Source organism: Denticeps clupeoides, chromosome 7 (assembly GCF_900700375.1).
Source record: "Denticeps clupeoides chromosome 7, fDenClu1.1, whole genome shotgun sequence".
NCBI classification, from domain to species: domain Eukaryota; kingdom Metazoa; phylum Chordata; class Actinopteri; order Clupeiformes; family Denticipitidae; genus Denticeps; species Denticeps clupeoides.
Window position 1 is genome coordinate 3,497,852 of NC_041713.1, and position 27,868 is coordinate 3,525,719.

Genomic DNA, 27,868 nt, shown 5'->3' on the forward strand with positions numbered 1-27,868 from the left:
CGCATTCACACCGGAAGAAGTAGCACCTGTACACCAGCTGTAGAACCATGTTGAAGCACTTTATTTTTATTGTAGACTCATTATCGTCATCATCATTGTTTATTTTGCAGGCGTCATTTTCAATTTTGAGTCGATGTCAATCCTGATCATTATTAACATTTTAAATCATAACACAATTTTTGTCCTCGAAATTTACACATACAAGTAGCATATTTTTAATGACCATGTTTTTTTAATATTTCATATTTTTTTAAACTAGATAAAATTAAATTACAGTCAAAAGTATTAAATGAAAAATGTACATACAGATATTCAATACATACATAAAGAAAATAAATATAGTTATCATAAAAATTAAAAAATAAAAATGAAAATACACACATTTTACAAATTGTTCCCAAGCTCATCTTTGTATCTTAGTTTATACATGTAAATATTAATATTCTTTTTTTTTTTTTAATTCACATTGTCTTTTTTCCACCAAAATGTAAATGTTTTTTCTTCATTGTCATCTTGGCTGTTTCACATGCATCACAACTCAGAATCTAAACCCCGCCTCTCGCTCACCTCTCTTCTCTATATTTCTCTGTCTGGTCCCTGTTGAACACGCATTTTTTTTCATAATATTTTGTCTTGTTATGGCTTGCATCGGTAGAATCAGTCTGTCCAACAGGACTCTGCGCTCTGCCAGGCCGCTCGGCCTGTTTTATCTCTCCCTCTCCAGAACCGGAACTTTCGTTTGTTCCTTCTCACTGTTTATTTAACTGCTACACAACCGAGCAACCGAGGAGGACACTCGCCTCGCCGACATGGCCGCCAGACTCACTTGCGCATGCAGGCCGACTTCACTGTTCGGTTTCCGCGTCTCCTCGGTCCAGGGTGGGGGGCCGGCATGGCTCTGCAGAGGGCCCGGCGGATGGAGGGCCCTGAGGCAGATGGGGGTGGAGGGGTAGGGGTTGGAGTTGGTGAGGGGGGCCACATGATTCAGCGCATCACCCGACCTGGTCCAGGGGCTCTGCTTTGTCACCCTTGTCGGGCCCACCCATCTTCTGCCCTCTCCAGCTCGAGCAAAATGGCTGCCGGTGAGGGGCACACTTTATTGCAGCACTCTGATGGATTCTAAAAAGTGAGCAATAAAAAAAAAAAAAAAAAAAACACAACTATGGCAGCACCATAGAAAGAAAAGTTCGAGCCACAATGGACGTCACTGGAGGTCATCAGCACAAACACAGATTGTGACAAAAGAACTACAGAGAGAAAGATAAAACAGTCGTTTTCATTCCGTCTCAGCATTCCCGAGTCGAATCACGCAATCTATTTCATACATTCTTCATGTCTTCTGTCCTTATTTTACATGTTTGATCTTCCAGCATTGCCAGCATCTTGTCTTCTTCCCTTCTCCCTCGGTTATTGCAGAATGGTCAGACCAGTAGATTTAATATTTATAAATATACTCATTGCTTTTCAGGTTTTTTTTTTCCACGAATGAATGAATGCAGAATGCAGGTGGTTCCCCAGGGTGATGTCGATCCCTGTGAAGGGGAAATAAAAAATAAGAAAAAGAGGTTACTATGACAGACACACACACACACACACACACGTACACACATAAGGCCTGGGGCTTTTCTTCACACCTGACACAGAAGACAAGCAGCTTTTAAAGCCGTCTAATGATATTCCAACCCTTCAAATCCTGAGAAACTGGAAGTGCAGTTGCCATTATGGCTCATTCAGGCCACAATGAATAATACAAGAAACCACAGCTTCAAAAACCAGACAGAGTTTTAACATTACAGCGAGTGATAATTGCACACAAATGAGACTCCCTGGGTATCCGGCTACTCCAATTCTGGCTCTCAGTTCCACGTTCTGGGCCAATGGCAAAGAACGACTCTTAAAATAAGTCATTATTTAACCCAACCGGCCTACAACTACCTTCCTGCACTTATCTACTGTGTATCTTGGGAAATAACAAAAATTGTTCCTGTTTCTTACTTCAGTCTGAATGAAAAGCAGTACGGCATGCAAAGATAATAAAAAATTTAGAAAATGGCGCTTGTTCTTGGAGACAAAGTTTCGAAAACTTGATCGTTCCTCTCACTCATGCAAATCTAGTCAAGCCCGCTGTTCTTAAAAATAAAAATATATTTTATTGCTTTCCAACATTTTCTGGGTGGTTTTGTTTTTCCACATTAGATGATGACTATGTTTCATTTATCATTCTGAAAAATTAATAAAAAGTATTACGTAAGTGATAAACTGCAACTGCTAACCAAACAATGCAGAGCAAAGGCAAAAATCAACTATTTATAATGTTCTCCCATTCAAGGACACTGATCCGTTCATTATAAAAGGACGATGCATGAAAGAGTCATGAGAGAGAATCAAGATCTCAATCCTGATCCAAAAATATTTGCGATTCCCGGTTGACAGGGAACGCTTTCCAGCTGCTTTAAGTGAAAAGAAAGTCCCAGCTCTATGTGGCGGGCGTGATGGGCGTGGCTCACCTTTCAGCATCTCAGCACGAGTACGTCCTCACCGACCCCGACTCCCCTCTGGGTCCGGAGTTCACTACAGACGGAGAGAGAGAGAGCGAGAGAGAGAGAGAGCATTACTTTGCCGACGCCGTCTACAACAAGGATAATGAAGTCTTATTGAATTAGAGTCGACTGGACCAGAGACTGAAAGCGTGCGTGTGAGAGAGCATAATTACGCTAATGACCTTAATGTAGGAAAAAGGTCTTGCCCACAAAGACCACAAATCTCACTGCACGCTGTGAGTTTTGTCTTGCTTACAACCAAGACGAACAGGGAGTGTAGCAACAACCCAACCGGAATAAACAAGATTCTTTTCTCCTGCGTTATAAAACCAAATTCAATGTCTGTTAAATACAATAATCTCTTTTTTTGTTGGTTTGCTTTAATTTAAAATGGTTTATAGGAAATGAGTTCTTGCATATTTCATAGTGAACTGCAACATGCACAACTTGAGGACTTGACACTGGTGGGACCCAATTTACACTGTGCTCATAGGCCAAATTGTAATGAATGGGAGCTAAAGTCTTTTTTTTTTTTGCAAAGTGGAGAGACCACCCGTCCGGTTGTGGTGGACCTCTGAGGTCAGAGGAATGTTGAGAGGTGGGCGTGTACTTCCTGGCACAGCTCTCGCTGCAGATACAGACCATCCTCCTCTGGGTCAGTGTGAATAAACAGAAGCCGGAGCGAGATGGCTCACCCTCGCTCTGGACCTTCCTCAGAGTGACGGAGGGCGTGGAGATTGCGGAGGCACGGAAGTTGGCGGGCAGCGTCTCCGACGAGTCCGACGTCACGCCGCGCAGGTCCTTTTCCCGGAACATCTTCCTCCACGACGGTGAACGGGTGAACGTCTTAGTGCCGTCCTGTGAGGGGGAGGGATGTGGGGATTGTTTAAGGAAAATTGTCAGGGCGAAGAGCCATGATGCTCACTTCCTGCCGCTATTCCCTCTGATTTCTATTACCTCATCTGGTCTTCGCTCCGTTCCCATGGCAATGAGTGAATTATATTCCTTCTCCAGCAGCTGTCGGGCCTGAAAGTAGGAGTTCAGCGAAAAGAGAGACCTTGTTATCACGCTCATTACGAGAGGCACCAAAATATCAACATCAGCAAGTTAATATTCCGTTCACCGATGTTCATCTGTTTTCTGGGTATGGTGGTTATGTTCAGCCTAAGTACAACACTAGCTGAACAAGCTTCTTCTTCAAAATAAATATGGGTCACGTGACAGCATGAATTAGGCTTATTTGTTGCCACCGATAACATTTCTGTGAATAGAAAACAGTTGTGCAGATATAACATACAAGTTTTACTACTGTAAAAAGTGCAATTCAAACCAAACTGGAGCTAATGGCTAGCAGGAACGTGTAATTAACTCATCAAGGACACGATGTGATTAGCAAGTGGCACTTCGTTTATGGGGCAGTGGTGGCCTAGCGGTTAAGGAATCGGCCCCGTAACCGTAAGGTAGCCGAATCAAGGGTGACGGTTAAATACAGAGGACACATTTCGCTGTGTCACCGTGCAGCTGTGCTGCGGTGTTTCACAATGACAATGATTTCGCTTTCATGTGTTTTAACAATTACTTTGTCACTGGTTCCATTTTGTAATCGTTTTCAATTTATTTCTTATTCAATGATCACGACTGAATAATAAAATAGTAACACATTAAAACATTCAAATCAGGAACAGAAACGTCCACAGCAGTGTTTCTTAAACCTTTCCTTGCTTGGTGAGTTTTGGTTAAGCGTCTCATCATGCAATACCTGCCATAGAAATAGACTTATTTCCCCCAGAGCTATATTTCGATTGTGATAGGTGAGTGGCGGGCGGAGACCTGTACCTGTGTGTTCTGATTGGGTATCTGCAGTAGCAGCGCGAGGTCGGTGTAGTCGAAGGTGTCGTCCAGGGCGAGCAGAGCACCGTGGACGCCGCTCTCCGTCAGGTTGTCGGCGTACTCCTTCAGGCCGATGCTCTGGACCCAGCACATGACGCGCTCGTTGGACCACACCATCACATCTGCCACGCAAACAGCCAGTCAGAAAGCCACAAACTCATAACAAGCGCCGTTGCTGAGCATTTAAAACTAATGGAACACTTGTTCTGCCATGTTCTGCAGGCTTATGGTGTCGTGTTCCATTCGTCTTTCCTAATTCACAAAGATCTTCCACTGGAACTAGTTTACATTTTAACAACTAATTAAAAGGAGCATGGGAATGGGGGACGGAGGGCTGAGGGGCGGAGGAGGACCTTTGTTCTGGTGCTGACTGTCGTCTCTCCTCCTCTCCAGCTCCTTGCGGTCGTAGTTCAGTCTCTTCAGGCACATGATGCCATAATGTAGGCTGACCCTGCGGGGCCAAGAGGTCAAACCAGGTCAGAGGGTTAAGAAAAGTCATTAAGGATTAAACACCCCCGGCCCTTGAGACACATACCTTCAGGAAATTTCCAACAACACACACACACACACACACACACACAAAACACACAGAGCAAGGTGAGAACAGGGTGAGAAAGTAAGTGGGAGGAGGAGAGAGAACAGCAGATGAGTGAAAGAAAGAGAAAAGGACGTGTGATGAATTCTACAGGAATAGAGGTGGATTAATAAACAGACAGACGGGTTGACAAGCAGCCTGTGACACAAACAGACAGATAGACAGTCAGACAGACAGCATGGATGAATGAAACAGGAAGCACATAGAGAAGTAAGTGTTTTTATTTTTTTTTTTTGGGGGGGGGGGGGGGGGGGGGGTATTATTGGGGTACATACTGGGGATTGTTTGAGCCGTTTTCTTTTTTGTAACCTTTTGAGAATATTGTTATTGCTCATGCTCTAATTCTAATAAACAAAATAAAAAAAAAAGTAGTGAGAGAGAGAGAGACAGAAAGGCAGCAAAGCTGCACAGGAACACAAACAGGCAAGCAGACGGACTGACAATCATTTACATTTAGAGCATTTACCAGACGCCCTTATCCAGAGTGACTTACAATCAGTAGTTACAGGGACATTACCCCCCCTGGAGCAACTTAGGGTTAAGTGTCTTGCTCAGGGACACAATGGTAGTAAGTGGGATTTGAACCTGGGTCTTCTGGTTCACAGGCGATTGTGTTAACCACTAGGCTGCTACCATCCTACACACACCCTAAAACACAGAGCAGACTCACAGGTAGAAAGGCAGAAAGACACAGACAGACAGCCAGGAAGTAGGCACCTGTGGAAGCTGTCCACCATCTTCAGCTGTCCTCGCAGCTCTTTCTTGGTCAGGTGGTCGAGCATTCGGGCGTCCACCAGCGACTCCATGAAGTAGCTCCGGTACTGTGGCAGGCCCAGGCTGGGCAGCCAGTCGTTCCCGACCCACTCGTGGTTCATGTCGCCATAGGCCAGGATCTGGCAACGAGGAGCACAGACGGACAGACAGACGTGAACGACGTCCTCCTGCATCACCACCTGTCACCCCAACCCACTGTCCCCAAGCTCAGACATTTTGTGACTGTTGAACTGCTGCAGGGGTTCGAGTGTTACATACAACAACAACACAGATGTAACAACGGAAGGTCAAGTTCCGTTCGTGTCGCATATTTTTCATACAATTATACAATTTTAACATCACGTTTCACGTGGGATCGCTTTGTGCCAACACCAGACCTTCATTACAGCTGGAAAAGTTCCCAGCGGACTGATATGATCCCCCTTGGTGCTTTTGTTCATTTTGGGAATGTCGTGCGGAGAACGTACCTGATCCCAGCTAATCTCTTTCAGCTCCTGGGGCGCAGTGGAGAGAAAAGGAGAGAAACGGAGAGAGAGAGAGAGAGAGAGAGGGAGGGAAAACGAGGGGAGCGAGGGTGCAGCGGCAGAGGGGGAGAGAGAGGGGGGAACAGTTTGTTAGTGAACGGGTTATTAGTCGGAAGCAGTTTACAGTGAAACAGAAAACCGAGGGGCAGAAGCGGAGGCTTGACAACATGGCCTATTAACACACACACACACACACACACACACACATACACACACACAGACAGGGTGAGGGAGAGAGAGAGAGAGAGAGAGAGACACATCGTCAGCTTCCCGTGCCGATGCACTGCGGCAACTCATCAGGATAACCCGTATTCCCAACATACACTTCCCATCACGGTGTCAGCAAGGTCCACACACACCCTAAAACACTTTCAACATGCTTTGTGTAAATGTTGAGTTCGAGTGTGTCAGAGACGCCTGAATCTAGAATGAAATGATTTCAATAAAAAGAAAACTAAACACAGTAGGCACTGTTTAGGACGTTTAGTAAATGAAACTATTTCATATCCACACAGAAAGAGAATTAGCCTTCTGCATGACATACACAAATATAGTTTTAAAAAAAAAGTGATATATACCATATATACATTACATGTACAAAAAGCCTAAGTTGTTTTACTTTAAGTGCATGTTTAATGTTCTTTTTTTCATTTTGTGTAATTCTTCTAGGTGCATCTGACCTTTTAAAATTCCATGGACAACAGATTAGCTATTTTGGTTATTTTTTAGTGGGCATCAGAATCAGAATCAGAATCGTATTTATTGGCCAAGTAAGTGCAAGCACATACAAGGAATTTGATTCCGGTAGATGGTGTCTCTCAAGTACAATGAAGGAAAAATTTGTTTGTGACACAAATGGTGTCACAAATGGTCACATTTGTGACGTCCACTGACACACCCTGTGTAAAAGGGGTATTAGGAGTGTAGAGAATGTAGGGAATTGGAGGAAAAAGGGAGGAGATGGATGTTGCGCTACACCGGGGCATGTCAAGTGATGACAGGATGGGTTTAAATCGTCCAGAATGAGGAAGTAGGGTGTGTGAGAGCTGTCAATCATGCCTACAGACTCCACCCTTTTTAAAAACGTATTAGAAAAACATCATTAAAATTCCTCTTCTGAAACTGATCAGACAGTTAGTTCAATAAATAAATTTGAACTTGAACTAGTTCCTCATCGCCAACATGCAAATAACTAGCAAGACGTCATATCTGTTTATTTCTGTATTTACACATCCCACCCTTTTTCATACACAGCAGAGCAGGAAAATATGGCATATGTGGTATTCTGTTAGTAGAAATACTAAACATTACATTTAATGAAAAATACTTGTCTTATTTACTAAAAGAAACTTTAAAGTCTATGACTGCTCCAGGATTGTGTGACCTTTATGTGACCTTTGACCCGTTTTGAACTCTTCGTTACACGTGAGCAGGTTGTAACTGTCGGTGGAATGGAGAAACTCACTGGTTTGGTGGCGGCAGTCAAAGACTCCATCTCGGCGTGAGTCATCCACACGTTACTGGTGGACTGCGGAGGTCGGGTGACAGGAGGGTTAGGCCAGTGGCATTCCGGAGGCGGGGAGACAAAAGCGCAGAATTGAGATGAGGGACGACTTAAAGATCAGAAGAATTATGAGAATCAGTTTCGCTTCAGAGCAGATTAACACCGTCATTGTCAGATAATGTGTGTGTTTATCCAGCCCGTGGGCATAAGCTGTGTACGTGTGTGTGTGTGTGGGGGTGTGTACCTGTTCAGACACGTAGTGTGTGTCTGAGACAGACTGGGTGGAATTTGTTGAGTGTTTTCTGTATAAATGTAATAATCTTTCTGGTTATGCGTGAGTATGTCTAAATACGCATGTTCATCTATAATTATATCGTGACCCATGTAACGTGATACATAACGTTTTGTGAGATCCTTGCCCCTACTGGACACCGTATAAAGAAAATCGCCAAAATGTACTTCACTTTCCCCACCTACATTTTCATTAGTCACAGGGACTCGAAAATGACAATGTTGAGTAAAAAAAAACTCACTAATTTGCGGTTTAAGGGTGTTCATTTTGTGTGAAAGTGCTGGCGGCTCACCGAGCGTGTGCTGGCCGGAGCGGAGGGGCTGGTCAGGGAAACCATTTCCTGGATGGCCAGGCGAAGTTTGAGGCGGTGAAGGGGGTTGCTGATGCCGATTTCTCTCTGGATCTCTGTGTCTGACAGGTTGGCCATGATTGCGCCGCTCTTCACGTTGGCGCGGCAGGCTGCCACGTACCAGGCGGGCATGCCCACCCAGAGCTGACAAAAAAAAACACAAATGCATTTAAAGAACAGGCTACAAATACATTTTTATTATTATTATTAGTAGTAGTTGTAATAGTCATAGTAGTAGTAGGGTTATATTGGTATCTTTTAATGGTTTCCATTCCTGTGCATCCTGCATGGCACCATTAAGTACTGATGTGATGCGCACACATAACAGTAGGATAAACAAATAAACTGTGTCCATTTATTTATATATAAATATTTGAAATAAATCACAGCTATTAACATTTTAACATTATTTTGACAGCCCTACTATTAAAAACTTGCACACTGTTTTTTTATTTACATTTACAGCATTTACCAGAGGCCCTTATCCAGAGCTCCTTACAATCAGTAGTTACAGGGACAGTCCCCCCCTGGAGACACTCAGGGTTAAGTGTCTTGCTCAGGGACACAATGGTAGTAAGTGGGGTTTGAACCTGGGACTTTGTGCTCTTCTGATTCAAAGGCAGGTGTGTCAGCCACAAGGCTTCTACCACCCCATGCTAATCACAGTAGCAATTGTGCCTTTATTGTGTGTTTAGTTTCACAGAACTTTGTACCCTGGAGCTAAACATCGGTGCAATTTCCTACAATTACAAGGCATTCCTCCACTGTTGTTACACTCCAACTGTCCTGCCGCAAAAGAACTCCTGAAAGGAGGAGGTGGGGCAGGAAGGGCAGAGATGTGGCCCAGACGTAAACAAACAAGATCAAAAGCAGCATCCCATGCAAATCGTGGTGAATCATGGCACTCAGGTGGCCACCGAGGAATGCAGCCTCACCTCCAGCCAGGAAACAACCGTGGGCCCATCCCAGGAGGCGAAGGGCAGGCCCTGGCGACAGGCCTCTTCTAGCAGTTCGTGCCTGAGATGGAGCGAGAAGCAAAGAAAATGAGCGTCTGAACATTCCATCCGTGCTTGTTCACATCAGGCTGCTGTGTCGTTCCTCAAAAGCAAACAGTGTTTTTAATGACTGCTGCTGTCCTTGATGCGGACTGAATGTGGGCAGTCGGTGAAACTCACTTCTTCTTGCTTCGTCGGTCCTTCTCCACAGTGCCCGTCATCTTGGCCAGGCCCAGTGGGTCCACTGTGCCCAGGTCATCTGAGGGTGTGGATGCTGATGGACAGACAGGAGGTCAAATGTCACAAAAACAGAAAATGAGTCAGAGAAGGAGTCCAAGAGTTGCAGATGTGTGACTCAGCTCAGGCTTATGATTCATTTTCAGGTTCAGAGATCTTCATAAAAAAATCAAACATGCTTTTTCTATCAATCAAAAACCAAAGAGCAGGTTTCCCAAAAGGTCAAGTTTACTCTGATTGAACTGCAAAATGAGATATTGTCTTCCGTTCATGGTCTACACAAAAGACACAATGCTGATGGATGCCACTATACATCATATTTTGTAAAAGGTGCTTTAATTAGTCTTTTTGAACTCATGGTTGTCTTATAACTGATGCTTAAGAGCACTTTGTCTGATTTTAGACGTTGAAAACACCCAAACGACAGCCTGTTTCAGGCTGCAGGAAAGCATCATGGCTGAGAGACTCAGTAGGAGTTTCTATACTCAGGCCATAACGATGCTGAACCAGGACGTGCCACCACCCTTCACCCATCACACCTGAGTGGTGACTGATGTCTGTTCATTTCACTACTACCCTGTCGTCTGCACCACCAATGCACAATGTACTTTAAATTGCAATCTCTGCACTGTAACTCCCTATTTTATTTGATTTGATTTTACTTAACATTACATCCTGCTACAGTGCGGTATCCATAGCCACCCCCCAGTAATGTCTGTCTGATGTTCAGATATGCCATGTTCTGATAGTCATGGCTGCCGTTACACCACCAGGCCCACATGGAGCGTGCACCCGCCCACAGGGCCGACGACCAAAAGGGAACAGCAACTATAAACATCCGGCGGCCATCTTGATTGACGTGAGCTCATCATTGTTTCCACTCTGTTGCTGCAAGCCATTTTCCCTGATTTCCTGCTCGGACCTTGATGTTGCCATCTATCGCCGCCCAACCATTCTTCATCCTGTCCCCTTCTGCTCCTCAAGCACCATGGTAACCACTGACTCTGATTATTCATCGTGTACAACTCTACGCTGAACTCTATCGCTCCAGCAAGCGTTCCCACTCCTGCTCCCCTTCTCTCACTGTGCTGCGCCCTGATGCCTGTTGTACTGCTGTAACTATGCATGTGATTAATAAATTTTTTTAATCTTGCATAACTCCTTGAACTCACCCAGAGAGGCAGACTCGCGCCCGGGCTGGCCTATCCTCCCTTTCTCCTTTTTCCCAAAGAGGCGGCCGATGGACGACTTGATGCTTTTCTTTTTGCTGGATTTGTGGAGGGAGTCCTGGCTGCTGTTGGAGCTGCTGCCGTCTGCGGACAGGCTGAGGGACGGAGCGAGAAGAGGCAGGTGATGAGATTTGCCCCCCTGGAGAAATAGTCATACGCACTGCGGTGAGATGTTTCACCTGCGAAATTCGCGGCTATCATCCAGCATCGCTCCTGGGTGGGTGTGGGTCATCCTGTCCAACCGCAGTGCACGTGGGGTGGGAGGAGGGGTGGAGTCAAGCAGGGCCAGGGACCTATCGTCATCCTTGTTGTTCTGTATGAGTGACAAAGCATTCCACTTTGTCCACAGTGACTGCCGCACTGACACCAATGCTAAACAGGCACACAAACGCACACACACACACACACACACACTACCTGTCTTTCAGTAGTCTCACGGGCAGGAGAGTGCGGCAGGCGGGGCGTAGAGTGGCCAGAGCTGGGCGGAGATGGTGAGGCCAGGGTGGATGAGGTTAGGGAAGGGGGGATGAAGCCTCGGCCGGTGCTGTCCCTTCCCAGGGAGGTAGGGGGCGCCGGAGGTCCATCCAGAGCTACGCTGCTAACGCGGCTCTCGATCTCCTCCGCCCGCAATTCTGTGCTTTCCTTCTCTTCCTGAATCAGCCTGAGAGGCAGACAAATAATGACTGATGAGTGTGGCACCCTCCGATATTCATCTTCTTTGGATATTGGCTGTCCTTTAATCTATAGGACATCATTGCACCTTTTTCGCACAGTTGCAAATGCAAACTGCACCCACAACCCAACCTTTACCAATGACATTTTTAACAGGGTAATTTGTGTAGATAAAACACCTAACTATGTATCCAGCACTGCAACAAATCCTCAGTTGGCAGCCATAACCCTTAAACAGATTTTATTGCCCATTTTGCAATTATGTCTTCTAGTGTTAGATTTGGCTTCACCAGAAGAATTCATATATTGAATGTTTTCTTGTGGAAGATCACCGAAATCCTAACTAACCCATTAAAGGTTACTGGTTTAATCCCATAAACCCTGTGGCAATTAAGATTTAATCCCCCCTACACCATTTGTCACTCAAATCCCTGTTAAAGCTCAAACACTTTAACGTCCAGTAAACCCTAAGCCTATGGCAACTGACTTAATTCTAACTAAACCTTGTGACAGCTCAGTTTTAGCCCTGATAAGATCAACAGGGTTTCTGTCTTGATCTTAACTGGACCCTGAAGGGTAGACCCTCCCTTAAAATCTAAATTAGGTGAGAAGAATCTGGCCAAAAAAACTCATGTAAAACTTCATAGTCTGTCACCAGCTGGCAAATTAGCTGTGAAATCATGGCTACAAACTTTTCACTTTTTGAGTGATTTAATTTAACCCTCAAACTTGACAAGATTTACGAATTTTGGTGTCATTGTGCCTGCTATGATTAGCCACAGTGCTAAAGGCCACCTTTTACGTGTAGGCAATTTTCAGGTCAAGAAGCCAGGAACATTTTTTTTAAGGTACAATGCAACAAACATAAAATTTCTTACAATATTACATCACCAAATAAGAAGCTACTGCTAAATTAGCTGCTGATAAGGATTAGTTAGGACAATCAAGCCACTTATTAACATATAACAACTAATTCCTCAAAATTTACATTTTACATTTACGGCATTTATCAGACGCCCTTATCCAGAGCGACTTACAATCAGTAGTTTCAGGGGACAGTCTCCCTGGAGCAATTTAGGGTTAAGTGTCTTGCTCAGGGACACAATGGTAGTAAGCGGGATTTGAACCCCATATATTTTTTTCTTTTAAAAGATCTTTTTCATTGACCTGTTTAAACATTCAGAACATGCTGTATTATAACTGGTTTGTTGGGGGGAAAGCAGGTTATTTGCCACACCTCCACTTAGCCATGATTGTGCAGAGGGACTCTGGGATACGAAGGAAATAGTAAATCAGAGTGTGTGTAGACTTGAAACACAGCCTCACTGTGTGACTGTTCCACTTTAGAATTCCAGAAGTAGGTAACCTTGTTCCAGAGGATCTTACTTGATCTCCTTGTTGATGGCCTCCAGCTGCTCCTGCAGCATGATGGCAAGGGTCTGTACGTCCGTCTGGCCACTGGGGGACAGAAGCTCTGAACCAAACAGAGTTTCGCGGTCCTCCTCGTCGTCAGAGCATCCACCATCCACCCCACCCTCAAAACCAGGGCCCAGCAGGGTGCCACTGTCCCAGTCACCGTACTGAACGAGAGAAGAGAAGAGGAGCTAAACACCTGAACAAAAAACTGAACGGCAACAGCCAAAAGAGTCTAGATTCTGAATAAGCGAGGAGACCTTGAGGTCAAAGGTCACCTTGCTTGTGTCTTCGCGTGCTGGACCCCATCGGCCACGGTGAGCCCGTCTGACCACACCCCCTGTGCCTGTGTTTCCGTAGTGATCCAAGTGGGTGGTGGAGCCAGCTGGGAGGGACCCACCCCCTTGGGAGTACCTCAGTTCAAGAGCACTTCCTGGAAGAGACCTAAGTACAGAGAGATACATGAGTGGCAAAGAACTAAATGAAGCAAGTTTCCTACGCTGTTCTGTCATCTTATGCAAACAGAGCTTCTCTACTTCTCTACTAATTTAGGTTCTTAATTACTTGAACATGGATCAGTGGTCACAATTCACTTCAGCATAACCATAAAAGGTCAATCATGATGCCATTTTTGAGTTCTAAACTTTTCACATCTGTAGAACCTGAACATATTGAGGGTGGAATTACCGGGAGTAGGAGGAGCCTGGCCTTCCTCTAAGCTGATCCAGCTCCAGCTGAAGTCTCTCGAGCTCAGCAATCAGCTGATCCTGAGGGAGGTAAAGATGGACAGTGGAAAAAATTAGAAAAGGCATATGCACGCATTTTGAAATGGTGCTTGACTTTTTTTAAAGAAGGACATTGGCACCTTGTTTGCTAAGAGATCATCCTGGATCTTCTTCATGTTGGCCAACTCCTCAGACAGCGCATTCTGCAGAGATCAGACACAGCGGGGTCAGCCTCACCAGGAATGTGTGAAGTGACATGAAAAGAGGGAGATTTAAACAAGCCAGGCCATTAAATGAAGGCCGGGTGGATAAAAAAAATAAATAAGCAGCAGATAAGACAGGGTGATGTACAGATTCCTGGGGCAACTGCCCAACATCAGCCTTCCAGAGACTTTGAAGGGGTGTCTGGTGAAGACTGGGGGATTGGCAGGATGAAAGCCTATCATTTCAGCCTTTTTATTAAAGGAATAACACTCTTGACCAGATGTTCCACTGAGAAGGATGTTGTAAACACACAACAGCTGGTTATCGGTTGCTGAAATGGCTGTACGAAACTGAAATCTGGTGGCCAAAAGCAGGAAAAACGCTCACTGGTCACTTTTTTGGTCAAATTGTCCAACACCGACGAAGACGTTCTACCACTCGATTGGTCTCAAGATGCATCTAAATGCCCCGGTGGCCGACTGCAGAGTACCTTTTGCCAACTAGACCCAGTGCCATGATTAAGGCTAACAAGATAACAAGGGGAGGCTAACAAGATGATGCTGCCTTCATGTGCTAGCTATTGGAAACATCTCCGTTACAGGACATGGTAAAAACAAGGTGGTATTTACTCGAGGGAAACTAGAGGGAGTTTTTTTAGCGAAGACTAACAAGTTTAACAGAGCTAACAAGCAGACGTAGCACATTGGCTCCGTTAGCCAGGTAGCTAGTGGCAGGACAGGAGGTTTGACGGAATGGGAATCTGGATCCGGCCGGTGGTTTGCCGGGAGCTTTGTGTGTTTTTTTTTATGGACGGGCACCTTCTCCTCCAGGGCAGCCATTCGCTCTTTGAGGTGGAGCTGCAGCCTCTCGTTGGACTCGGACAGGAGCTTGTCCACCGTGTCCGAGAGACGCTTGTTGTGTTCGTCGTTCATGCGCTCCCTCTGCCGCGCCTAGAAGAGGAACGGGAACGATGGAGAGAGACAGAAAGAGAGAGAAACAGGGCGAGGGGAAGGGTGAGAACCGAGTATTACGCTTGACTGGCAGTGAAGAAGAGGGAGAAAAGGAAGAAGGAAAGGGGAGAGGAGAGACATGAGAAAGGAGAAGAATAGGACGAGAGCAAAGGAACAAAAAAGTAATTTGAGATAACAAAAAAAAAAGACCAAAAAAATGAGTTAACTGATTTTAAAAACATGGGCAAGAAAGAAAGGAAGAAAAGAAGAACGAAAAAAGAAAAGAGAGTGGACGACATGATAAACAGGCCGTGACTCACTCTCTGTAACTCCTGGTTTTTCTCCTCCAGTTGTGCTTCCATCTGTCGCAGTCGCTCCTCGAAGTTGCCATGGCGCTCCTCCGCCTGACAGACGGAGAGAACGAGACGGTTTACCATCCCCTCGGTTCAACATGTAAACACACACACACACACACACACACACACACACACATACTACATATCACACACAGTGGCATCATGCACAGATACACACACGTTGCATTTACATTTACAGCATTTACCAGACGCCCTTATCCAGAGCAACTTACAACCAGTAGTTACAGGGACAGTCCCCCCCCCGGAGACACTCAGGGTTAAGTGTCTTGCTCAGGGACACGATGGTAGTAAATTGGATTTGAACCTGGGTCTTCTGGTTCATAGGCGAGTGTGTTACCCACTAGGCTACTACCACCCATTTCGCCAACCTTGTTGAGCGCTGCCACCCTCTGTGCCAGCTGGGCCTCGATCTCGGGCAGGGTCTCGGCCCTCTGCAGCGTCTGCTGCAGCTTCTGCTTGGCGTCGTCCAGCCGCTCCTGCAGCTGCCGGTTCTTCTCCTCGCTCTGCAGAACGGGGGAGGTGGGTGAGCTTTTGTGTGTGTGCACGGGTCTGCGCGTTTATACGTAAAATGAATTTCGTCTCTGTACGTGTGTCAATGAACAACGCCTCGATTCTCGATGCATCGCGATACGTCCCGGAAATTTTCGAAATGACTTCACATGATGTTTACAAGAATACAAGAGTTAAGGTCTCGTTGACCCGTGTGGACACTTTGATTTGCTCCAATGAGCAGAGAAACTGCCGTATTGCTTATTGGAGCAAATCTGAAGCCACTTTGTAGCGGAGTTGATGCTTCTTCTTAAAAAGCACAGAGTATGCCACAGGGCTCGGCGTGGTTTTACAAAACTCCTGGCTAGATGATAATGTCGTGTTGTAGCTCTCTGGACACTCAGAGACGGGGAAGATCAGATTTACCTCCATTCCCACCTTGTGTGTGATGCGTTTCGAGGAACAGACCAAACACTCGCCTGCTTCGATTCTGTTGGTAGCGTGAAGATACCCGAGCGGCACTCAGATCATACTTTTTAACTCGAACGTCACCAGAAAATCACCAAGCAACGCCATTATGATGCAATCTGCACCGCATCAATGCAGAATCGGCCACATCTGCATCACGATGCATCAATTCTAAGATTACTTTCAACATCTCTAGTGTTCCTGTGTTCATTTTTGGTTTGATAAGTATTTTTGCTTTGGGTTGATAAGTATTTTTGTGTGCCATAAGAACATCTCGCAGTGTCTGTCTGTCTAGGTGACATGGTGCCCCACCTGTCGGTATAGAGACTCTTTACTGGCCAGCTCGTTCTCCAGCTTGTCTTTGATGTCGTGGAGAGACGTCGCCTCCCGCTGTGCGCTGAGGTACCTGCAGGTGAAAGAGGGGAGACGGGAGGCAATGACACGGGGCGGGCGGGGCTCACGGACCTCGCACTTATATCTAAGACTGACAGAACGAACCTGCATACCTACCATACGTGGAAAACATACCTGCGTTCTAAAGTAGTGATTCTCTCCTCCATGTCCTCCCTCTGGCACAATGCCTGAGAGAAAGAGAAAGAGAGAGTGAAAGACTGAAAGTCTCCGTACCTCTGAGAGTCAGAATATACAAAACTTCTCGAGTTTTATCTTGAAAAATGCTCACTGCTCAATGAGAAATTACAAACTTCCAAGGTATATCGAAGGCAGTATAAAAACCAGCAGGTTTCGAAGGACCATATTACATCCCAACGAGTAACTTTCATACAATAATAGACACTTTTTAGAAGATAGATAGATAGATAGATAGATTTTTAGAAGATAGATAGATAGATAGATAGATAGATAGATAGATAGATAGATAGATAGATAGATAGATAGATAGATAGATAGATAGATAGATAGATAGATAGATAGATAGATAGATAGATAGATAGATAGATAGATAGTCTGGAAAAAGTATAAAATGATATAATAAATGGGTGTATACAGCTAAAAAGAAAATCTGAAATTGAATTTTGCTTCTTCGTTTTCACACAGTCACATGCATGATTGTTCACAAATTGCCCTAATTGCCTTGAACATCTGCCCGCTAAAGAATGTTAATATTTAGCTGCAGGGACTTTGTTTACTTCAGAACGAGTCGAAGCACAGGAGGGTGGAGCCTCTGCCGTCTATAACAGCCCTTCTGTTATTCTGAAGGAGAAGAGCAGGACCCGGAGAGGGCCTGTCAATCAAAAGGCAGCAAAAAAGATGTTCTGCGCGACGGATTCTTCCTGGCACCATATTTGGTTGGGTGCTCCAATCTGGCAACCGAGGAACAGGGAAAAAAAAACGCTTTCTAACGCGGGTCCTTGCTGAGGGAACGGGACCCTGAGGGACAGACCTACCTCCTTTACGTCCCTCTGAAGCTTCTGATTGGCCTCCTCTGTCTTTGTCACCTCCCTCCTGGCTGCAGCGAGCTGCTCCTCGATTTCACCAACCTGAAAAGAGACAAACAAGATCAATAAGACTCCACACTCCTGCTGACACCTCAAACGATATATGGACTCATTAACCCGGCTCCACACCGGCTTCATCCTCTGTTGCATCCTCCAGGTTTAGATGTCTCCCGGAAATAAACAGAATGGAATTACATTTTTTTTTTTTCAGATTTGTGTCGCACTTTGAGAGCAACTCCCGCTTACTTGAGAAATGCAAAACACATTCCACACGCGTGTCTTCACAGCACTGAACACAGACTCTGACACCTGGAAGACCAGACACCAGACGGTACCACAGGTAGGCTAGGACTGCAAATGAACGATGCATCCTACAGGGGGCCACAGACAGCATCATGACCAGATGCATCACTGCCAGGAATCGAAATTGCAAGGCATCTGACCAGGAGATCCAGCAGAGGACAGTCATAATCAGCGTTGTTCTAGTCCTGCAGCACTGCGGAGGGCATCCCTTCACCCCCCCGGCTGTACCACGGCCCGTCTGAACCCCATGGTCTGGCAGAAGGGTCTGTATTTGATTTTCGTGAAGGACTGCACTCGCATGACATGACCACCAGAGGGCAGCAGCGCCTTCTCCACCGCCCACTGCAGAGTTTCTTCAGGGCTTTATTGTGTAATTCTGGGTAATTTCGCTCTCTGCCCCATCCCCCAATTTGCTTGATTAATTTATTTCTCACCTCGTCCATTTTCCACCATGTCTTCTGTCTGTGGACTTGGTCGTTCTCACTCACCTGTCTGCACATGAGGGCCAGTCTCTCTCTCAACTGCGACAGTTCGGCCCTCTGCCGCTCGATTTCCCCTTCTCGCTGTCTGTCAATCTCGCCATCGTCCAGAATAGAGGGGCCGTTCGGCAACCGCTGGGAGGATGAAAAGTGAAGAGATGATTGCGAGATGAGACACATCCGCTCACGTGCGCTTACGCGCAAATTTAGCTAAATTTGCACTTTATAATCATGGTGCCTTTTGTGCCACTGCAATTACAACAATTAATGCAAATTCAAATGTATCCGTTGGTGATGCATTATGAATACACTGTATCGAAGCTTGTGTGTGACTTATGTTTACATTCTGCTTTTCAAATTTTGAAAAATTTTCACCGCATTGTAGACAACCGTCCTGCAACGTGCCGAGTGGCAGAATGTGAACAGCAACATTGTCTTGATTGTGTTGAATCGATATGGTACCATATCGTGGGTTTATATGTGTTTCAGCACACTCGATATGGCCGGCGGATTAAAGGGCAGCAGTACCGTCTCAGTAACAAATCCATCAGTCTTCATTATGCATGAAATCTACAGAAGGCTTAAAAGCATCTCCTTTTGAGATCAACTCAATCTGCATTCTGGTTGCCGTTCATGTGAAGTGTCTCGTCGTTATTACTGCTGCTGGAGAGAGAGGTGGATTGTGGGTCCTGCCAGCTGCTTCCTCACCTCCTTCCCATTGTCTACGCCCTGCTGACGCCTCTTAACCTGTTCTCGTAAAGACACCACCTGGAGACGGGGGATGGGACCAGGAGTTAGTAACGATGACGTCCGTTGTTTCCGGCAGACGAGGGCGGTGTGGTGGGGATGGGCGGATTTGGACTCACCTCTTGTGATGAAGACTCCAGCTCTTCCTCCAGCACAGCCACACGCTCCAGAGCCACACGCAGCCTCTCCCGCACCTGAGTGTGGGGCGTGGCAGACCAACGAGAGGATCAGAAAATGAGTGTGTGGATTGAGGCATTAGGTTTGAGCTGAGGGACACACACCTTCTCATCCAAGGCTTTGTGGTGCTCAAACAGGGACTTGAGGGCCTTCAGGACCTCCACTTCACTGGAGACACCAGCTGGAGACTGGGCCTGCCTCTTCACCACGGTCATCCTCAGCGAGCGTTCGTGTCGGGACACCAGACACTCCAGATGCTCCAGCAGCAGCTGGACAGAGAGAAAAGGTCTATACTGCTTGTGCTAATATAAATTCGTTCTAAATGCTGTAAACTAATGGAGACCTGGATGAGGAGCTCTGTGTAAAACACACACACACACACACACACACACACACACACAGACTGACCCGTGTGTTGTTCCTCTCGGCTTTGAGCTCAGCGATCTCCTCCTCCCTCTCCAGCAGTTGTTCTCGACACATGTTCAGCTCTTTGGTCAGCACTGCGAACTCCTGAAGACACAAAGCTTAGATGTGTTACGCCATTATTATTACGTTCACATATCCGTCCATCTCAGACGATGGGCCATCAACACGCCATTAAAACCAGTACACATTCGAGGTCGATATTCACACCCATACAACACATCACGATTCATGAGCAAGAGCTGGATTCCGTGTGGATATTTGGTCTAAACAAACAGCACAGCAGACTGCAACATGGCCTTCATCTCACACAAGCCGCCGGCATCGCGGAACATTACTCCACTTCCATACGCAGCAGCATATAAACAGAAGAATTCATACAGCAATATATAAACAGCAGGGTGTGCACAAGCATGTACCATACACAGCAGTAAACAACCACCAAGAATCCCATCTGAATCCATGTGATCAGTTAACATCTGCTCTTCTTAACTTAAAGGTCCCATGACATGAAATGTTATTTTGCTTTTATATCAGCCTCAGTTGGTCCCCTAATAATGTATCTGGAGTCTATTTCCAAGAATTACAGGCACTCTGATCCAGTCCCACAATGAGGTGTCCCAGGACGCACCGTTTCGGTGTCTGTAGCTTTAAATGCTAATGAGGAGGAAAGAGGCGGGACGAGGGAGAGAGCGGCCTATAGAAGTTGAGGGGGCATTCGCGGCAATGACGTCATCAACACCGTTCACCAACCACAATGCGTGCCACAAACAGGAAGTCGTGTTGCCGTTTTTCCAGAGAAAATAAACTTAACCCACCGGTTCTCCAGAGTCTCGCGTGATGGACATTTGTGCTCATTTTTACATCCAATCACCGAGCAACTGCAATGCTTTGCCCATTTTCAAGCCATGAAGGTCGGTAGAGATAATGTTTTAGGGGAGGAGGTAAACTTTCCCCCTTGTGACATCATAAGGGGAGAAATTCCAGATCCGACCGTGTGAATCTGCCGCTCTCTGAACGGTGAAGCAGAATGACCAAAGCACACTTTTCACCTATTGCCATTTCTAGCCACTACAGGACCATAGACGGGCTAGGGGAACTCTTATTAATGTTAAATTATCTCAGGGAACCTTTAATAATGTGCTTTTTATTTTAATATTCATATCTTATGAATGTGAACTAGGGGTGCGAACTAGGTCCGCCTTGAATGCATGGTCCAAGAAGCCCTTATGGACCATGGGATTCCGGTTTTGCCATTCATTTTGAAAGTGGTCCAGAAATGTCCAGTGACTGGACATTAACTCATGGGCAGGGCTTTCACCCATCGGTGCTTACGGTTTAACAGAAGCCTGGCGAAAAGCGAAAGCCCTCCCCATATTAATTAATCAGATGGCACTTCAGATAAACACACGAAAATAACCTGTGCATGTTCCTTTTGTCACGGATGAATTTCAGAAGTTTAACCAGCGTCCTGCTGGATTCTTTTCAGTGTTAACGAGGCCTCTGTTACAGGGTGGCTCCACTGTTAAAAAGACACCAAGTTTTGTGACCTGATGTAGAGATCATCCAGAGGAGCCGTATGTGCTGTAAATCCAGATGTTTCTATCATGCTACTGGTACAAAGCTGGATGAATATGGCCCATGTTGCTTCCCACACTTTTGTTTACATTGCAGATAAGTCCTGTCGCACGTGGTATAGATATAGTATGCATAGTGTAGTCTGACGGCGATGATGAAACTAATAGCAACCAACGTGTTGGGCTCTCAGGTTGTGCACCGTAAGCACTGAGAACCTGGGTGACGCACCATGCATATGAGGACAGATGCGTCCTGGGTCTGTGGAAACTGTGCTGGGACCACCACGGTCAGCCTCCTGTGGCTCGCCAGACAGACTGCTGTTTGCGGACTGATAGACCACACGTTCTGCATCTTGAAGCTTTTTTTTAAACTGTTCTCTATGGACACTGTCAGTTCACTCTGCACAGGTTGTGATCCATGTTGCACAGTGTTCGACTATTTAATACTCTTACACCTATTGGGCCATTCCCTTGGACAAATCAATACCCTGCTCTAACACCTCGTTTCTGAGGTGAGTCAAAGGGTCAAAGTGTGGGTTTCAAAGGTAGGGCCTGTCAAAGCCCATTTTGGTGATTTTGGGCAAAACAAGAACTAAATAGTGTTTAAGTTGTTTTTGTTTTGTCTGCACAAACACGTTAAGACTGTGCTCCTGTAAATGGTGTATTCTGTCTCCACAAATTCATTCATGTTTGGACATGGTGTTTGGGGTCCTTCAGAGGCCATTCTATTAAAAGTCATTCTTTTGACAAGGGTAGAGTGTGGACTGTGTTTGCTGTGCTCAAGACTGTGTGTGAGTGGCAGTTGAGGGGTGGTAATGTCAGGGTGGCAGTAGCCTATCGGGTAACACACTCGCCTATGACCCAGAATACCAGAAAGTCACAGGTTCAAACCCCACTTACTACCATTGTGTCCCTGAGCAAGACACTTAATGAGCAGTGGCTGCCTAGCGGGTAAGGACGTGGACTCATAACCAAAGGGGCAGTGGTGGCCTAGCGGTTAAGGATTTGGCCCTGTAATGAGAAGGTTGTCGGTTCAAATCCCAATCCGCCGAGGAGCCACTGCCCACCAAGGGTGATGTTAAATACAGAGGACACATTTCATTGTGCTGTGTATCACAATGAAAATCACTTCACTTAACAAATGGTTGAAATCCTGAACCGTAAAGGTGCCACCGAGGTACCTGGTGTAAGTTGCAGATTTAAGGCCTTGTTTTTCGCAATAATTGTGACAGTCGGCCGTGTTTGCTGTACCGTTTCTTTGTGACGTACATTGAATGCACTCACTGCCTGGACTGTCTTCTAGTAACCTCTGCACTCATCACAGATCGAGTCTGGGCGTATTATTTAGGCAGGGGTGGCCTGCTCCTGCTGCGTTACCACAGTGATTCTCTGCTGTTGTTGCAGGCGGTTGGCGTGACGCTGTATACTATGGCCGCGAATGCTTATCTGTGGGGCAGGCCGTCTCTGTGCGTGTTCACATTGTGTTCTCTGCGCTCTCTGGAGGCTGTGCTGGGTTGTGTAAGCTGACATATAGCCCATAGGCCGAGGCAGCGCCACATCCACCATCTTGGCACACATAAACACACGAATGCACACGCTTGTGCTCTGAAGTCACGTGCCCTCGTACAGAGCGCCTTTGAGGCCAGGCAGAGAGAAGGGATGGTGACGTGGGTGAAGGCACCATTGTCTCGAGTTTCCTTCAGCTCGTCAGGCCCTTTCGGTGCAAAAATAGCAGCGCCCGCTTCAAGCGGCGGGGCCTTGGAGCAGGGGGAGAGTCTGTCTGCGCCAGAAAGTGCGGAATCAGAACACATCCAACGCGGCGGCAATGGTGCCCAGACATTTCAAACACAGGAGCGGTCGCCATGGCAACACACACTTCACCAATCATGCAGCCAAATGCATTAACCCCAGCCTCAACTGTCCTCGCTGACAGCCTGTACACCAGCCAATGGCATCGCAGGCCACGGAAGGAGTCTCCGCCCAGCGGAGGGGTCAGAAAAAGATGGGGGGGTGGGGGGGTGCAGGGGCACATAGAAGTGGAAAAATAGAGAATGGAGGGAGAACGGAGAGAGAGATGGACAGATGGTGACACAGTGTGCCCATAGGAGTCCGGCATTCTGGGATTGTGTCTTGCTGAGAATGGGCTGGAATTCCGCTTGGCACCGACGTCCCACAATTCGGCGAGTATGTCCTCAGTCGTACGACAACATTGCTCTATTTCTCCCTCACCACCTCCTTACTGGCTCCTCCCCTTCCCCCTCTTCCCTCGCTTCCCACATCTACGGATTTTAACTGGCAAATCCGCAGTAGCCAATCAAGCTTTAGAACCCAGCAGTATGCAAATATGGCCGTACTGGTGCGATCACGTATCTGGTTCTCTCACTTCCTGTACATCCATCCCTCTCCCTCCCCTGCTCGGTAGGTCGGAGGAACTCGGCTGATGCTGTGTGTGAGTGTGTGTGTGTGTGTGTGTGTGTATTGATTGCCTTTTCCTGTGTGGTATTATCACTGTTAAAAGCCCAGGTTGTATTTGTTTGCTCTTTCAACACGTCCACGGTGGAAGAAGAGGGGACCGAACGCAGGGAAGCACAGCCGAAGACCCTTCACATCCTGACACAATCTGAAGCAGACAGATGGCAATGGAGATGGGGAACCGGGACGTACCGACTCAGAACCAGCCTATGATATGTCAGGAAGAGGAGAACGAGCTGATCGTGACGCTACATCACGGACTCGTTTCTCCATCCATCCGTTCACCCGACCTACATTTACGAACCAAGGCCTAACCTTCCATCCTCCGCCTCGCGTTACTGCTGCCCGCACACTAATGATGCATAAAATATTGTCCACAGATCGTTAACGCTGCAGGGATCATCACAGTATTCGTACCAATAAACGACGGACACGCGTCCTGGTGGAAGCGGCGCTGCGGGCCTTATCTCGGTTACAGTCGTCATAATTAACTTCGCAGCATCGGCAAACGTGACGAACACCTGCAGAAAAACGGCAGACGGGATACACCCGATAACGCAGACGCGCGGACAAAACGTGACTTCGTTTGGCGAAGTCGAGCCCATAGGCCCGAGGAAAGTGTGACGTGGCTTTTCACGTTTGCACTATACGTGTGTTAACATGTCGCAATAACATTGCAGGTCCCGTTACATTTGCCAGCATGATTTCGGAAGGGCGCATATTCATCAATATGCTAAAAAAATATTGCTTTTCATACTTACTTTGATCACAGAACCAAATCGGCAGCACAAAACGTGAAACGCAGATACAGAAATATATTTGTATGTCTCGACTGCACAAGCGCACATTGTTTACTTCCCAGGACACTTTTCCGGGGGAAAAAAATGTCTCTCTGCACTTAATTAGTTCATTAATTAATGGGGTGGTAGTAGCCTAGCGGGTAACACACTCGCCTGTGAACCAGAAGACCCGGGTTCAAACCCCACTTACTACCATTGTGTCCCTGAGCAAGACGCTTAACCCTGAGTGTCTCCAGGGGGGGACTGTCCCTGTAACTACTGATTGTAAGTCGCTCTGGATTAGCTGTGTAGTAGGCGCAATTCAAACTTTTGGTAATAATGTCAAAGGTCAAACGTTTGGGAAGCTTTAAGCCACTTGTCCCTAGACGTGATCGTGACATCGTGACAATCGTGGAAGGGACTGGTTTTTGCTGCATGAGGAAGCCACATAGCAGCTTTAAAATCTACTAAACATGGTGGTATAAAAACGAGCGCGTAAAGGCACATTAAAACGCACACGGACGGCGGGCGTGTCGGTACCTGTGGCAGGGCGATGGACAGCTGCCTCTGAAGGGAGTCCTTCTCGTGGCCGAGTTCTCGGAGGCGGAGCTGGGCGGTGCCCAGGCTGTCCTGGGTCTCCCTCAGGCTCTCCAGCAGGCGCTCGCGCTCCGTCAGCATGTTGACCATCAGGGACTCCAGGTTCCCGGTGCTGCCGCCCTCGTCGCCCCCGCGGGTCTCCCGGCCTCCGTAGCCGCCGCCCATGCCCCCCATGCCGCCGCCCATCCCGCCTCCGCTGCCGGCGGGCGAGGACGGGCCCCCGCCGCCTCCCCGGCCGTCCTCCGAGATGGTGGGCATCACCTCGCACATCATCTTCAGGCCGGGGACAGTGTGTTACGGTGTGTGTGAAGTGAGGTGTGGGCGGGGACGGTGTGTGTGGGAGGCGATCGTGAAGACTAATGAAGACCTCCTCCTGCCGTCTAAATTTCACTTTTTGCTTTAAAGAACATCCACGTGCCGTCTACTACCGTCTTGTTCGTGGCCGAGCTCCGCCCTGTTTTCAGCTCCACAAAAAAAAAAAAACCCAAAAAAAACCTTATTGTGTCTCCAACTTGATTGGTTCTCCTGGCTCTCTGGGCTCCTTGATTGGCTCTCCCGGGAACAGTCCCTCTCGACAGAGAAGCTGAGCGCAAGTGCTACTGGGAGTTTACGGGGCGTCGTCGGAGTGCTGTGGTGGAGGGGAGGGCGGGGCCTAAAGGGTCTGCGGTAGGAAAAAAAAAAAAAAAAAACTGGGCGGGTGCAAAGGGGCGACTCGGGTGTGTCTAAGGGTCCGGAAGGGGAGGGGCACAAGGGAAGGTGGGCATTAACGAGGCCCCTGGACCCTCTGGGTTTGATCCTCAGAGCGCGGCGTGAGAGAGCTGTTGAGAAGGGAACAAGAGAACAGAGAGAACCCGGGTTACTGTGACGGAACATCTGTTTCACAAAGGAAGAGGCAAATCCCCCCGCCGCGCCCGCATCTGTGTGCCCCCGTAACCCACGTTGACGCGGAGGTGGACCATCAACCCCATCTCCAGGATTCAGATTCGGAACGGACATAGAGGCCGCAAATCCGAATCCGAAGGACAGCACAGGTAGGACGAATCCAAGCCACGTGGAGCTCAGGCAGAGAACACACGCAAAAGAAAGATATTTTCCACCAAAAAACACCTAGAAGGTCAAACTCAAGACCAATGCATTCATTTTACTGATCCACCGTCGTCCTGAAGCCTTGAAAGGTGAGGAATCTGAAGTATTTGCCATGAAGGTTGCCATAGAGAAACATATTATGTGTATATCTGCATGCTGCTGCTGGTGGATGACGATGATGATGATGATGATGGAAGGCGGTCTACATTATGGGCCTCGGTGGCCTGAATCAGACAGGGCACCCTAACAAACCGGATCTAATTCCTCGACCACCACGTTCCACGCCCGTCAACTCCACCGGGCCTCCGCCGAGATGATGGAGGACCCCACACCAGTGCTCGGGGAGCGACGATCTGTCAATTCCCGAAATTCCACGCAAACACACGAGCAGTGTGGACGTGGTGGGGTGGGGGGACGCTGGGTGTTCTCCTGTAGGCGCCGCGGGAGGCGCGGAGCGGAGTAGGTGCGCCGTCGGTCCGCCAGCCGCCGGAACGGGAGGTGGGGGTGGGGGCTCGGAGAGAAAGTCCGGCGCTACAATGGATCCGGCGGGGAGCGGATCGATCGGACGGAGATTTTTTTTATATATATTTTTAAATCGGCGGAGGTCAGTAAAACGCCCCCCCCCCAAAAAAAAAATCATTATTATTATATTTATTACGTCGCCAGGCGCGTTCCCACGGCCCAGAGAATAAAAAAAAAAATCGCGGACGCGCATCGGAGACGCGGAAACGGGAGCCGCGGAGGGGTCTCTCCTCCACGCACAGACAGGCGGACAGACAGACATCCCGACGGCGAGCAGCACCCCCCCCCCCCATCCTGCCTAATGAAATATGCCTCATCTTTATTGTCGTTTCTTAAATGTATTTATGCCAAAACGCGCGCGACTGTGTCGCGAATAAAAGCGGGCGTTACATCTCCATCATCTCCGGCGTTTTTTTTTCTCCATGTCCTCCCAACCTGGCTTCCTTCCTCTCTTCTCCATCCATCCATCCATCCATCTATCTATCCATCCATCCCCCTCCCCGCGCAAGCACAGCTGGGTTATCACTCACACACACACACACACACACACACACACACACACAGGCTCTTCGGACGCGTCTCCTCACCCTTGTCATGGTCGGACGGAAGGAGACGACATCACAGCCGCGCTGACCCCGTCGGAGGGAGCGCCGGGCGGGTTCGGAGCTGCTGTCGGCCGCGGAGTCCCGGTGGTTCAGCCTCCCCCTTCCCTCGCTCCCTCTCCCTCCTCACGCGTGGAAACGGCGGAGCAGCGCGAGCGCGACGTTACACATCACCGTAGACAACTCCACCCCCCCCCTTCTCTCTCTCTCTCTCTCTCTCTCTCTCTCTGTCTCTCTGTCTCTCTCTCTCTCTCGGATGAAAAGGTGCTGGGCCGGGTTGCCAGATCGCGCGAAAGAAACGCGCAGGTGGAAACGAGCCCGAAAAAAAAAACACCCAAAACGCTCGAAATTTCACAAATAAATTAATAGTTCGTTATATAAATAATCATATAATAAAAAGTTCAACTGTCGACTCAACAA

The 27,868-nt window shown here is 47.4% G+C and overlaps 1 protein-coding gene across 3 annotated transcripts; it reads right to left on the minus strand.

The window, feature by feature from the left end:
- Window positions 1-38: 38 nt before the first annotated feature.
- On the minus strand, window positions 39-27,631 carry ppfia3 (PTPRF interacting protein alpha 3). 3 transcript variants are annotated; one of them, XM_028986042.1, is made up of 32 exons: window positions 27,434-27,631; window positions 25,182-26,056; window positions 19,799-19,900; window positions 19,495-19,659; window positions 19,333-19,407; window positions 19,175-19,234; window positions 18,476-18,601; window positions 17,634-17,726; window positions 16,756-16,808; window positions 16,540-16,633; window positions 15,639-15,773; window positions 15,214-15,297; window positions 14,762-14,893; window positions 13,880-13,942; window positions 13,702-13,781; window positions 13,293-13,458; window positions 12,988-13,181; window positions 11,347-11,590; window positions 11,109-11,242; window positions 10,873-11,024; window positions 9,644-9,737; window positions 9,404-9,485; window positions 8,412-8,612; window positions 7,789-7,851; window positions 6,267-6,293; window positions 5,743-5,918; window positions 4,784-4,881; window positions 4,377-4,552; window positions 3,498-3,566; window positions 3,236-3,398; window positions 2,508-2,571; window positions 39-1,532 (listed from the first exon to the last, which is right to left on the minus strand). In XM_028986042.1, exons 2-31 carry the CDS (start codon window positions 25,509-25,511, stop codon window positions 2,519-2,521), a joined length of 3,684 nt encoding a protein of 1,227 aa, XP_028841875.1. In that variant the 5' UTR covers window positions 25,512-26,056; window positions 27,434-27,631; the 3' UTR covers window positions 39-1,532; window positions 2,508-2,518. The 3 variants fall into 3 exon arrangements, with proteins under 3 accessions (XP_028841875.1, XP_028841874.1, XP_028841876.1); XM_028986041.1 differs by having other exon boundaries at window positions 13,275-13,458; XM_028986043.1 differs by lacking the exons at window positions 39-1,532; window positions 2,508-2,571; window positions 3,236-3,398; ... (1 more) ...; window positions 4,377-4,552; window positions 4,784-4,881 and having other exon boundaries at window positions 5,778-5,918; window positions 6,267-6,495; window positions 13,275-13,458.
- Window positions 27,632-27,868: the final 237 nt, after the last annotated feature.

Coding starts and splice junctions, on each gene's coding strand:
- ppfia3 (XM_028986041.1), bottom strand. CDS start 25,511: ATGATGTGCGAGGTGATGCCCACCATCTCGGAGGACGGCCGGGGAGGC. Junction 7,852..8,411: donor CTCCGGCCAGCACACGCTCG/GTGAGCCGCCAG, acceptor CGACCTCCGCAG/TCCACCAGTAACGTGTGGAT. Junction 5,919..6,266: donor AAGAGATTAGCTGGGATCAG/GTACGTTCTCCG, acceptor CCTCGTTGCCAG/ATCCTGGCCTATGGCGACAT.